Source organism: Fulmarus glacialis, unplaced genomic scaffold (genome assembly GCF_000690835.1).
Source record: "Fulmarus glacialis isolate BGI_N327 unplaced genomic scaffold, ASM69083v1 scaffold35757, whole genome shotgun sequence".
NCBI lineage: Eukaryota > Metazoa > Chordata > Aves > Procellariiformes > Procellariidae > Fulmarus > Fulmarus glacialis.
Window position 1 is genome coordinate 53,778 of NW_009224455.1, and position 14,500 is coordinate 68,277.

The 14,500-nt window shown below is 37.1% G+C and overlaps 1 protein-coding gene across 1 annotated transcript in view; it reads right to left on the minus strand.

The window, feature by feature from the left end:
* LAMA1 (laminin, alpha 1) overlaps positions 1-11,717 on the minus strand; it is a gene marked incomplete at both ends in the record, with an annotated part of 64,925 nt that extends 53,208 nt beyond the window's left edge. Inside the window, 7 exons of the mRNA XM_009582157.1 lie at positions 1,683-1,843; positions 2,342-2,447; positions 3,926-4,104; positions 5,209-5,326; positions 5,797-5,886; positions 8,225-8,404; positions 11,475-11,717. Of these exons, the coding sequence (XP_009580452.1) occupies positions 1,683-1,843; positions 2,342-2,447; positions 3,926-4,104; positions 5,209-5,326; positions 5,797-5,886; positions 8,225-8,404; positions 11,475-11,717 (1,077 nt within the window). The remainder of the gene's footprint in view (positions 1-1,682; positions 1,844-2,341; positions 2,448-3,925; positions 4,105-5,208; positions 5,327-5,796; positions 5,887-8,224; positions 8,405-11,474) is intronic.
* Between the last annotated feature and the right edge of the window lie 2,783 nt (positions 11,718-14,500).

Consider the following 14,500-nt stretch of genomic DNA (forward strand, 5'->3'; position numbering starts at 1 on the left):
TACAGAGCAAATTTCAGGCTTACCAGAGAGAAATCTCAGAGCTTTGGTGGCAACACTACCAACTGTCTCTTCTTCTGGACCAGTGTTTGGCATGTCAAGTTTAGATAAGACCTGCCTAAACAGGTAGGTTATGTGCTTTTTTAAGCAAAGTACAAACTGTTTTTGCAAACCGTATTAAAAATTTATGATTCCCAGCTTTGATTCAAAGGCTGAGGATGACTGCTTTCTATTTGTTAACATTCAAACTTAGGAAGAACCTCAGGCAAAGGGCCTCCTGAGATAATGAGATTTTAAAATCTTGGATTTTTACAAAAATAATATTTGTATGCTCTTTTCAGCTTTTTTATTTCTCAGTCTTCAGGATGCACTTGGATCACTCATTTCATTTTGTCTCTGTAACATGATTAGACAGAAATTATTATTTATTTGTTAATGAAAAATAAAAGTCTTACCCAATGACTAGATGTCAAGAGCTGTGTTTCACAAAAGATCCAATATTATGAAATTCAGAGTATAAAAAGGAATAGCTGGCACTACTGTGTTCACAGAGACTGCATAGGCTTAGAAATCCCTTCTCCTTCATTTGATATTTGGAGCACACAACTTTTCTCCTTCCTTCCTTTCACCTCTGTACGTGGGCTGCTGGCTCTGTACTCAGTGATCTGGCTGAAAAATTCTGTATGCCAGGCTCATGCCCACGACGGCACTGTAAGGGGACAGTTTCTCGTCCAGTTTACACCAAAATTTCCACCAGTTAGCTGCATCGGCTGACGTTACTCTAGCTCAAAATCAGGCAAAATGGTTGTATCTCCTTTTTTGTATTTAAATTGGCCATTGGAGCTATTTCTTTCTTCCAGACTCTGGTTATTTATATGTTTGATATTTTGGATCAGATAAATTACGCAAAAGGTCTAAGAAGTTTCAGAAAAATTGTCAAACAAACCACATTTTTTTTGGCTCCTGTACACTGTCATACTTGGCAACAAATACATAAACTACTAGCTAACATTTGGTTCAGAAAATTAAGTGTAACTTCTTTAAATATTGACACACAGCTTTGTAATAAAGTTCAGCAGAATATACAGCTGCAAGGTATTTCAACGGGTTTGGATATTTACCAAAAAAAAAAAAGGCTGCAAAACTGCTCTCTTTTTTAACATTTTTTATGGTTTATATTTTGTAATCAAATAATTAAATCATATTTCATACATACATCTAATGTAATTTTTCCAATAGTTCTTTCCAAACTCATGCTGTTTCTTCACACAAAGCAGATGTTATAAACACATCCTTTCTTTACAAGAAATCAGTGACTTTGAAGAGAAGTATCAGCTCATGCCTAAAACCAAACCCAGCTAGGCATACTGTCATTCCCTCTGTGATTCTCCCTTGCACTAATATGCACAGTTATTATTTGATTTTAATGCCAGTCTGGCCAATTATTATAGAATATGGTGTATTAGTAACACACAGAACTATTCAATATAAATTATCATATTTTTCAGTACAGAGAATAGTTAGTAATTTTAAGTTCTAGGTTGTCAGGTGTACAGTCACAACAGGTTACTTCCTATAAAAGAAGTGATCTCTCCAGTTAATGAAGTAGTTTCCCCTATTAAAAAGGGGTTTACAAATCAATTCACAGATTCGATTTTAAACAAAAATGGCAGTTTAATACTCACTTTGCAAAGACAAGGTTCTGTGCACGGATCTTCATTAATGCTACCAATCAGGCTGCAGTTACAACGCAGGCAGTTTGGATAGCCCCGATACCCAAATGCACAATGATCACATTTTTCTCCCGTGTAACCTTCTCTGCATTGACACTGACCTGGCCAAGTCCCTTGAAAAGCAAAAATAGAGAAACAAATAAATAAGAGCAGGCAGTAGGCTGGATTCAAGATGTCTCAGAGGGTGCGAGTAATTTAACATTCCTTTTTTATTATGCTCCATGTTATGTTCCACACAGATACTTGGCATGTCAGTCTCACCACCTATTTTTCATGTTTAGAGTACCAGATGCACAGAAACTGCAGCAAAATGGATTTTGTGACAGCTGTAACAGCATTCTTAAACAACAGTGTTAGATCTCAATCCTTCACATTGTTTTACATAATCAGAGCCCACCATCCCCACACAAGAACACACTCAGGGACCTGACATACCTTAAAATCCTGGAAGCATGTTATGCCTCACCTCTCCCTCCTAAATTTTTAAAATTGTTTTGAAGTGGTACCTAACTGTCAGCCATTCACAAGTAGATAGTGCTCCCTCAGACTTCAATGTCCAGAAGTATAGCCAGATTTGAAGTTTAGAGAAAAGGTGCTTCCCACTTCCTTACCATGCTGTGAGTTAGAATGGTGCTCATCTTTAACGCAGTCAGAACTCAGAGAGCCGAACTGGTCACAGCCACAGGGATAGCAGGGGTGATCCTCATAGGGAGAAACCTATGAAACAAACGTTCTCTGTCAAATTCTCAAATTATTAACTAGGAAAAGTAAAGTTACATCTGTTTCTTGTCTGGGATCACCAGAACTAATATGAATGAAGACTGGAAAAGCTAATATGCAGTAATAGATCAAGGGACTAGTTCAATTTTAGCAAACAGAAGATCAGGGGATTGCAGCCTAGGAAAAACTGAAGCGCAGGAACAAAATTTGGTCTTCAATAGCACAGACAAAGGTATAGTAACTGCTAATGGCTGGAAGCTGAAGCCCAACACATTTAGCCTAAATAGACTTTTTTTAATGTAATAGCAATTAACCACTGTGATGGTTTGCCAAAGATTATGGAGATGTTTAAGACAAGAATGGATGCTTTTTGCAAAGATACTCTGGTTCAAAGAGGAAGGAAATGAAAGAAATCCTTGGCTCTGTGTTCAATGGGAGGACAGATTATCTACTCATGAAGATTCATTCTGACTTCATGGTCTATATATCTTTGAAATATAAGGCAATGCAATTCGTATGGCAGGGATTTTATTTTCTTTCAGGGAAAATTTTCCTTTGAGGTGCTTCAGATGTAAAGCAAATCAGTAATGACCTCTTAGATACACATTTATCAGCTACGAGTTGATTGAAGACTTTTCTTCAATGCTTCTTACAGCAAGTGAATCGGACAATCTCCAACTCCGGCTTACTTCTTTGGATGAGCTGTACCTGCTGTCTAACCATACTGCTACAGATTCACCCTTGCTCTCTGCACCAATTTACACTGGATTTCTAAAGCATGGGTTTTCCAAAATATGCATGAACCTGCCAAAGCAAGACCTGCAGTATGTCTCATTATACAGAGACCTCTAACACTGCAGGAAGTTCATATGTTTAACTCTGTTAGTCACATATTAACAAATGTCTTGTGGAGTTCAGGTCATTTTTCCAAAGAGTGATACTTGTCAATAAACTGGAAAGTACACAGGCTCAGAGAGCACATGTTCTACAATAATCATGTCAAGAAGAAGAAGATTTGTTGCAACATCTCATGAGACAAAGAGCCTGATCTTAGAACCATATAATGGTCCTTTTTAACACTGGTTGAAATGGGCTGATATAGGATGGTACACAATTTTGGCACTTCTGAAGACACTGAAACTTCAATATTGGCACTTTTTAGAGCTTTATCCACAGGAGAAATAGGTTTCCTATCAGAAAATCTACATTTCCACACTAGTACTTCAAGTTTCATCTTCACTTATTCTTTTCCTCTCCAACAGCTTGACCTGCCCTCCCACACAACTGGACAAGCATTTTGTTTTTCTCTGAAAGTTTTGATGGTATGTCATCCATAAAAAAAAAAAACCTCTATAGTTTTTAGCTATTCTGTAACTGATAAACATATCTATATTAATTACAATGAGCTGAAATACACATCATCGTATCATGTTGTAATTCACCAAAACATTAGAATGGTATTTTCCAAATCTTACTTTGTGTGGTCTAAAATATCCATCAGCACACATTTCACAGTTGATCCCAGTAGTGTGCTGAGTACAGTTTAAACATACGCCACCTCCTGTATACTGGCCATGAATATCCATGCTTCTCTCCTGATCTGCAATACTCTGATTGTAATAACAATCCTCTGCTTTGTTATGACAGTTGCACTCTGAGAAGAAATGGAAAAGAAATCAATTTTTTTTATTTATATTGTGTAACAGTTCCTACAATACTGACATTTTCCGAAGTGGAAAATGTAAGTAGAAGAGCATATCAACTTATCTCAAAAGTGTGCTTTTTTCCCTTTAACCATGCTATATGCTTCAGCAATCTTGATACACTATATTTCTTAGCACATTTTTCAAAACCACTGTCACAACTTTAATAGCACCTTCTTAACAGTACTCTGTAGATGTCACTAAGACAATCCTGTCAGGACTGATGTTGATAGTGATGTGTGCTATTACCAACAGCTGTTCTTTCACTTTCTGTGTTCTGCATTACAGAAAAAGAATCTGCCTAATTCTTCTCTTATGTGTATTATAGACAAAAGTCCGAGAAGTCAACAATGCCAGTACACAAGTATAAATTTGATTTAGGCTAGAGGATATTTCAGTCCAAATAGTCATAAACACCTACTTTCCGAAGAGTAACATTAAGACTTGTGTAAAGACTTCAACTAAAAAGACTACTTTTCCATTTGCAACTGCAAATTTTATCTAATAGGTTCTTAATTGTCTGCAGCTTATGCTATGCATTAGCGATGTGAAGAGAGAAAATGCACTAACTAGCCCTAGCAACACATTCAGCTGTACTGGCACAGCTTAAATCAACCTATCAGACAATCTGAAATGTAATTGGCCAATAAGGAGTTTCTTTCAAAACATTTGTTATCAGAACAAAGTTGTTTATCTGACAAAATTTATGATCAACGTAAGAAATTTGCATTTCAAGTAGCTAACAAAATGATTGATGCAAATCTGCTAGTTTTTACAGGAGTATAATAAATCCCCAAGTCTCTTTGAAAAAGAGACTCTGAAAGCTTTACTACATGACAACTCCACTAGCCAGGGAGTCATATTGGACAGAATATTTAAAATGAACTTTACAGTTATGATTACAAGTAGGTCCTCTACCTTTAAACAATCCCATGAAGACAGTTAATAGTTTGTGGATTTTTCTTGGGAATTAGTATAGATCTGTATGAAAAGCAACCTCAAACAAGAACATAATAAGCCTTTACGAAACTATCTAAACCTCTGTGCATACTTACTCTCACATTTGTTCCCAGCAGAAATGGTTCCTGGTCTCCACGGTTTCTGGTGGTAGCCCGGACAGCACTCATTACAGCTCTCTCCACATGTGTTGTGTTCACACTGGCACTGCAATTTCTAAGAGTAAAAAATTTGCTTTCTTGAAATATTTTTTAATGGATAATTTAATCAATGTTGCCAAAAGTCTGCCTAATATCAGGCTTACTCCAAAAAATGTCAAGACCCACAAATATCCCACCATTAGCATTAGACTGCTCAACCACGCTATATCAACTATTGGGGAATAGCCTTTCTAGAACAGGAGGGACAAATCTCCCGTGTTGCAAGAGAGACTATTTCTTGTTGTGCCCCTTGAATTGTTTAAATTTAATGCCAAGAAAAAGAGCTTACTTCAAGAAAGTTACATTACCAGAGACCCAGATATGCTTACACAGAAAAGGAAGAAAATTACAGCAAATAATTTGTGTGCACCATATCATAAGATCTCTTTTAGCCTCCTCTTTCTCATTCTCCTTAGGCAAAGTACTTTTTTTTTTTAAATTGGAAAAGTTGGTTTGTGAAAATAAAACAATGAGATTAAAGAATACCTTTGTGATTTCATCCAGAGGGCAGCTTCGAGCATGGCCATAACAAATACACATGCCACCAACAGAGATGTCCTTTATTGAATAGTAGTACTACAAAGAACAAAGTTGAAAAAGGGATGAATAAAAGACATTTACATGTATTTACATCTTCCCCCTTACTCTGGAAAATAAAATACCAGCATTTAACTATTCAGTGACTTGAAAAATGCCAAGAAGATAAAAGAAGCTTTGAATTTTTGCCACTTGGGGAAACCTTCCATTTTGTAAATTTTTTTTCCGCCATATTGTTCCTCCCTGGTACGAAACAATAACTGACTTTTAACATTAAATAAGTATGCACAATTCCTCAGCTTCAGGAAAGACCACCAAATGTGACCTCAGACAAAATTTACTTATAAAAAAAAAATCCTTTTTTCACCTTGTTAGAAGCCATGAAGCATAACAAATTGCTATATTTTAATTTCAGTCTGGGGAGTAAGAGTATACTTTCTTAAAACGGGAACTCTGCCCTCTCTTACAACCAGTTTGTGCACTCGCTTCCAGACCAGCTCTTTGCTACGAGTGTGTACACAGTGTATTATTCTATAATTATTCTAAATTCTTAGCTTAAAAACTGGTGATACAGCAGAGTACACTCCGTTAATATTGCCAGGTGGTGAGCAAAAGCAACATACATAAGGAAAGGATTTAATTTTCAAGGCAAAAAAGAGGCAGGAAATGACCATCTGGGTTCAGTTACAGCTGCAGTATCAACATGGTTGGCCTGTTTGTATCCTGGGAAGTATGTACTACAGGGGAATGAAAAAGAAACACTTTTTGAGGATAGTTCTAAGGAAAGAGTTCAAGACTTTCAGACCTAACAACCCTACAGTCATCTGGTTCAGGAAGAGGAGGTAGCCTTGGGTGGTCAGACGTGCTGACTCCTGGACTGTTATTTCTTTGAAGGATCTTGGAGCTGGAGCAAACTAGCCTCTGATTTCATACTTAATTTTTTATGTTTTTAAATATTTTATTATATTTAGGTTTTTTTTTTTTTAATGTTATGCGCTTGAATTACAAAAAAACATTCCGGGACTTATCATAAACAGTAAGTCCTTAATTACAGAGAAGGAGGTCCAGACTGAGAAAAGTAGGAGGACAAAAGCAGAGCTATATTTCTCACTGCATTCCCTGCTTCATCTCCTTTGTCTTGTTTTCTTAAAACTCACAGTGTATGGCTCACAGCAGCTGTGTGCAGCCTGAAATTGAAGGAGCTGCTGTCCAATATTCTGCACTTGCAGTCTTCATGTTAGCAATTCTCATATGGGGCAGACAGAACAAGCAGAACATACAGATTTTACTCTTTAGAAATGCTGCAGCTGAATGGGCACCTCCATGACGGAGGTAAGAGTGGGGCTGCCTTCAAAGTACCCACCAAACCCTGATCAAACCCAAGTTCCTTTCTCCCTTCTGTACCCAGTTATCCAGCCTCATAGAAGCAGTGTCAATGCATAAGGATTGCCTGTATCAGAGAAGCCACAAATTGCAAGAGTCCTGTTGCTGTGCAGGGAGGAGTTATTTGCCTGTGGATGTTCTTCAAGGCAAATAGCTATAAGGGAGGGGAAGAGGAAACACTTCTCATATTCTTCTGTCTTCATCAGAAAGTCTCCCTTCATAGAAAAACTTGAAGTCACTGATCCTAACCTATGGGTCTCAGGCAAATTAAGAAGAGGGTCAAAATGGCAAAATACAAAGCATAAATACTGCAGAAAAGTTAGTCATGGTAGGTACTGTTATTAGGGGCTCCAACACTGAATTTCTGTGAGAGCTTGAAGAAGTCAGCCTAACTGCTTGGTTCCTCAGTTTCCCCAGTTTCAATATCAAATGTGTAAAGATCAGTTAATACCCTCCAGAATTCTATCCAAGTGTTCTGCTCTATTATTAATTCATGGGCTTTAAAACAATTTATTACAACAGCCTTAAAAAAAAAATGAAGAAAACTCTCAGCAGTCATCAAAACTCACAATGGCAAGGTTTTCAAATAATTATTTTTATGAATCAGAGCACTGGGTCCTGAAATCCTTGATACACCAGACAAGGTACTGCAGTTGCATCAAGAGCAAGCTCAAGTGACTTTTCCATCAGCCAAACCATATTTTTTACTTTGCTGACAAAGCATCATAAACACTGGTCCCAGCATAAATCATTTTCACAAACAAACAAAACAAAAAGCAAACAAATAAAAAACAATCTCTAAAAAGTATTTTTTCAAAGTTCTTTCTGACAAGGTGTTGTTAATAATGTTAAAGGGAAGGCAAGAATTATTTAACAACCTACCAAAATAATTCTGTTTGTGAATGGCAAGGATTGAGTACTTCCTCCTCAAATAGATCAGAAAAAGCTCTCCCATCGAATCATACTGAATACCACTTATGAACAATGAGCTTACCCTTCTGGTAACAATGGGGTCTAGTTCTTTAGGATCATTATGGCTGAGAGTCATGAGGTCAGCATTAAGGGTTCTAATACGCTGCAGTCGTAGGCGGATGTATCGTGCAGAAGTAAACTCCAAAAGCTTTTGTGAAGGATCATCAGCACTAGGCCTACCGTTGATCAGTGACGTGTGAATCTAGAAAGAGGGACTGGCTTAATCATAAACATAATAGTGATTCATTTGCAACAACAAACATCTTTGAGAATTAAAAACATAGAACTTAAGCTTGTTTTCCAACAACTCAGGATGGTGAAATGTTAAACTACCTGGAATTCTTTTTTCTTCCCCACACTCTATCTGCAGGTAGTATTCCTGCTTCCTGACTCACACACTTCTGAAACCACCACTCTCAGCTCATCATAGTCTCAAGTCTCCGTGGAGATAGCATAAAGAGGAAAACAGGACCACAAGCTAGTCCTTAGTTCCCCCAGTCTTCCTTCCTCTCCCTTACTGAGATGGAACATGTATCTCTGGCCATAAGCACGGTGTGTCCTTACAGATTTCTCCTCCACAGTTCATAAAGATCTTATTGCAAAACATAATATGGCACACATGCTCAGTCTGGGGTCATTAATCTTATGCCTTGCTGGGACAGGGCTGCCAAATCAGCAAGGAATACTCAGTCATATGAGAGCGCAGTGGGAAGCCACAACACAGATGACAATTGAAAGCAAGGGGCTGCCACCACAAACCAACCCATCTGGCCTCCATCTTTCTTGCACAATCCCAATTGGCCCCACTAATATGGCTTTTGGTATCGAGCTGCACAACTTATTCTGGCAACAGACCTTTCCTTCTTTCCAAAGCAACTTAGGAACACACAAGGATTTAGTCTTATATGACCAGGCAGCTCCTGCTCCGTTTTATGGAGGAAACTGAAAAATGAGACCCTACAGGCCACAAACAAATCTTAAACAGTTCACCTGATGACCACAACAAATAAGAGGTCATGCTTTGGGCTTATCAGCTACATTTTAGAGTGCATGACATATCCTTTTTTATGAAGAGTAATTTTGTCTCATTTACTACTCTTGAATTTATAGTTTCAACTTTGTCCAGTACTGTCAAATCTGTCCTCTGAAAATATTTCTAAATATTAAAGATATTTTTTTTTTTTTTTAAAAAAAAAATCTTAATTCTGTAGTGGAGCTAGGGTCTTCCTAGACAGTAACGGTGTTATTTCAAAGACGTACAGAGACCGGTAATGGAGTTCACACTCCCAACATTATAATTTTGCCATTTTTAGGCTATCACCATTTCTTCTAAATATTCTAATATACTGTGTTTGAAGAACTTCGCTTTTCTGGTAGCCCTTTCAAAAACTAAACATCATCCATTTTTCAACTGCAGAATAACAGTTATGAAACCTAAAACTTTTTCCAGGTCTGATCCTGCAAATTAACATCACCTTATACAATATTCAGCTCTCATAGAAATACAGAGAATTCTTCTAGTCCATTTTCTACCCCAAAGCAGGATTTACTAGACTTTTGTTAGATGTTTGATCAAGCTGTTCTTGAAGACCACTGTTGGTGGTGGCTCTACAACCCTCCAAGGCAATCTATTCTAGCCCTTTCTGGCTTTATTGTTAGAAATGCTCCTAATCTCTAAACCATGTTTTCCATGTTGCAATTTCAGACCACTTCTTCCATCCTGTCACAGACACGCAGAACAGATTATTCCTCCTTGTACCCATGTTTTATGCAACTGAAGACTGAACATGCCCACCCCACCTCAGTCTGTTCTCTCTAGGCAAACCAGTTGCGATATTTTCATTCAGAAGTCATGTTTTCTGCTGGGAATTATAAGACAGAATTGTTGGCCAAATACTCAAATATCACTGCACTGCTTCCACTGAAAAAAACTAATACCAATTACAAAGCAGTAAATATATGTATTTTCCAAAGGGTGCCAAGATTCACTAGTACAGGTTGTGACGTACTCTGTGCAGGGAATATTCCTGTCTGTCTGCCATTCCAGCCATGAAGGAGCAGCCTGTCCTTTGTGAATGACAGCTTTTATGTAGTACACAGCAATCTAATTCTATCATTTTTTATGTTCCTATGATACCGCACTCCGGAAAAAAGCAATGTTCTGGATAATATTACCCAATTAATTTTGTGTACATCAGGAAAAATATATGAGAAAAAAAATGTCACTAAACTGAATCTCTGCCATTCCTGGGTTTGGAGTTGTATGGCCTATCAGACATCAGACGTACATTACAAGAGCCACTGTTCGTACAGAGTCAATCTAAGGCCTTTTTGGTTAATTGTGTGGAGAGACGTGTTAAGTTTCTTTGTCTGTTCCATCTGATCTGTGGGGCTTATCTGTGATATGCTTACATCACTGCAATAAACACTTGATTGATAAACACAAGTGAATGGGACTTGATGTTACTGAACTTCATTGTTTTTTTCTTGCTGAAACATAGATTTAAGTTTATGTGAAGAAGTTTGACACACTTTAGCCCTTAGCTGCATACACTCCAGTCTTTTTTTAACCAAGAAATAAAAACATATTGGCTTCTATTAAGCCAAGAGTTACTAGCATTCTCCATGGGATAACGCTGCATTTATTATCACTCTTACATTATACCATTCACAACAGAATAACTGCTGGGTTTAATGTATCATTTCATTATGTGGCTGCCTCAATGTAATAAATTACACAAGTACCATGAATAGAGTTTGTTAAAAGAAAGAACAAACAACAGTGAGGCTGCACAACTCATAGCTCTTTTAATTATGCTACATCCCTGAAACAATGCCAAGGCTTGTTTAGGAGTTCCAGCTGTGCTGAGCACTTCAACAATGTTTGCAGCTCTATCTCACAAAACCAGGTGTTCCTAACACAGGGGTTTTCTTTATTAAATGAAAAACCTGGCAAAACATAGAGCCTCTGTTATAGTCCTTCAGGATAAAGCAACTAATAATTCACAGCTAATAGCTACCATCAAATTAGGTAGAGAAAGAGAACAAAGAGTTTAGTAACAGAAATACGTAGACCCAAAGACATGTTTCATCCCAACATTTAAAAGTTTGCTATACTGGTACATGATGTAAAGATAGTATCATTAAAGAAGAATAACAGATCATCTGGTAGTGCTGAGAGCAATGAACTCTGTAACTGTAATCCAAACGTTTTTAAATTGCTATCAGTCCATGTCCTTATTCAGAAACCGCAAGTGCAAAAACAAACATACCTCTCCATGCTCCAAGGGAACTAGTCTGGAATAATAGGAGGTGCAGATTACTTCATCATCTCTTTTGTAAGTTGGTGGCCCGATTCTTGGCGTAATATTATAACGAGTTAAACATTCGGTATCGCTAATTGCATAGTACTGCCATGGTCTGAACTCTGTGCCATCTATGGAGCGTTCCAAAATCCAGTTTCCGGGTCGTGGAGCATTAGCAGCTTTGATGATGACATATGCAACTTGAAAGACCTAAAAAAATGCAAGAAGAAAATGTTAACACTTCATTATGCTGTAAAAGACAGCTAGAAGCCAATTGGGTACTAAACTCAAATTTTAAAAGCAGTGTATGCTTTGCCTGGGGAGAGGGTAAAATTTGGTACGGTGACTCTGGACAAAATTTTTGCACAAACTTTTAACAAAAGGCCAGTCTAATCTTTCACTAACAGAAATATGTATCATTTTTTGTCAACACTGTGAACATTACAACAAAACATTTGTTTATGTGACTAAAAAAAGACCAAATGTACTCAGTACATCATTCTGTGTTAATGTAATAGCTGAAATCTATATCTACACTGTACATTTCAGGATTACTTGGGTATAACATTCTTTCTATGTGCTATGTGCTATTTAGCTTTTCTGAACTACTGAGAGCTTCAAAGAAGTGGGTTGGTTTTTTTTCAAAACAGCCGCAGCCCAAACAACTCTCTGTTTCACATTTTAGCTGGGAGTTTAATCCTCTCAGTAATAGCATTTCTGATAAGCTTTTTACACCCTATATTAAAAAATCTCTGTGCATTCCATTTTCATTCTGTGTTGAAGTTATTTAAGCAGAAGACTATTTACAGACACTGCTGAAAACACAGAGACAAATACGATGAATGCGACAAATATAAGCATGATAACCTTATTTAAGAATAGTAACTCTTAAGATGTGTACTCTCTAAGCTATAGAGGTATCTTGACTATTTTTTTAACAGTCCTGGGTCCAGAGTGAAATCCGCATTCACACAACAGCGCTGTTCAGCACTTCTGTGAGTAGGCTGGGCAGTAATTAAGTTTATATCATCTTTTAAATGACCTTGTCATGGCAGCTAGATAACCTGCATTGGCCCCCAACTAGCTACACCATTAGACACTAACACCGAAGTGCACTTACTGCAAAGCTACTATCTTCTTCCTTACCTAATACCTACTACATCACTTCACTTAAAAAGGCTGTCTTTGCAACTTGATAAGACTTCTTATAGGAGTTTAATTTTTTACATGCACTATATCAAGCCACGTTTAGATGAAAGAAAAATGCTGTATTATTCAACCACCTCAGAGGTATGTATTCTCACTTGAGCAGACTGCCTGGTTGGCTGGTATAATCATCATAATTCCTGTCTGAATGTGAAGTATTAATACCGTGTTGAACTCCAATTTGGCCACAATCAGTCTTTCAGACATTTTAAGTTTGTTTGTTTTTTGTTTATTTTACAATACAGATTAAAGCCAGAGCAAGAATAGCACTTGCCACATAAAAGCAGATTTTGATTTTGCCAAATGGGGAAACAAACACACAGAGATAAATAGTAATTGCATTGTGTGTGCAATTCAGGAAACTACTTTTGAAACAAAACATTCTTTAAGTGAACAGAGCTTTGTTTAGGAGATCTTGCAGACATGAGAAGGAAAAAAAATTGGTGATACTTATCTTCAAATTCTGACTTACTAGATTTAATACCTTAAAAAAAGTCAAACGATCTCAGTTTTCATTAAAATCAGATGTAACTTAAAACATGATATTCACTTGGTCGGATTTTCTTTTCAGGCACTCCAGTTTTATCGTTTGGGACATCAAGTACATACAAACAGAACATTTCCAGTTGTTTCAATAAATATGAAAATTTACACAAACTGAGGATTTTGTCTACTGACATTTCAGCAATGCAAGCAGAAGTAAACAAAAAGAGAAGCCAGCTCACTGTCTAGTCACAGACTTACATCGTAGAAATAAAATTTCTCTGGGGTCTGTGAATCTTCTGTTGTTCGGCACAATCTTACAATTTGATCAAAGTTAAGTGAATACCAAGAATTATAATCCAGCTTCCACGAAGAGAAGAGTCCCTTTTAAATAAAACTTACATCATGCCAACAAGCTCCAACTGAAAAAAATGCTAAAATACAGGCTTTTAAAGGGAAAAGAACAGAATTTGGGCAGACTCCAAGTCAAGCAACTGTATTCCCTAAATACAACCTGATTTCATTGATTCAGTTAGCGGTAATTGAGTTATATACCTGTTTTGCACTGCACAAGCAGAATCTAGGGTATCATCATTTCAGTACCCCTAAACTGAAGACATTTGTGTGTGACAAGAGTCACTTGTATGGGTATTTTCTCCATCACAGGAGAGAACTGCAGAAAACTATTAAAACTAGGGAAGTTTTATTGACTGAGCTTAGGAACTGCTATGCACCTTCAAGTTCCTTTAAAGTCAATCATCTTTCTCAAATGCATAAAAGATGCAAGACTGGAACCCCAATTTTTTCCAATGCCATGGTAGAAGATTTTCCTCAAAAACTCTTATAGGCCTTTTATTTATTTTTCCTCTCTGCTTGCTGTCATCAACTAAACTACTTCCCTGCTTATTACACAGTCGGCTGAACAACAAATGATCTACTTTTGATTACATTGAGATTTTTCAAGACCCATTATAGTCTGCAGCTGATGTAGCTAGTTTTAAATCCAGTTCCAACTAGGAACAATGAGCTATCCTTCATCACAAACTAACTGCAGCCACTGCTGCAGAAATAAAAGATATTCACAAGAGTATGCAAATTAAATTTATTTTAAATATCAAGTTTCTTAGTGAGGGGGAAGTGAAGAGAAAAGCCAGTTAAAGATAAAAATTTTCACAGCAACCGTGCACGTATTCAATGCATAATTCAATAAATTAAATAATTTCAAGTCAACATTTTTCCAGAAAAATAGCAGCCATGTTTGGTACTCAAGACATCTAGGGACTGATTTTTCCCTGCATGCCTTC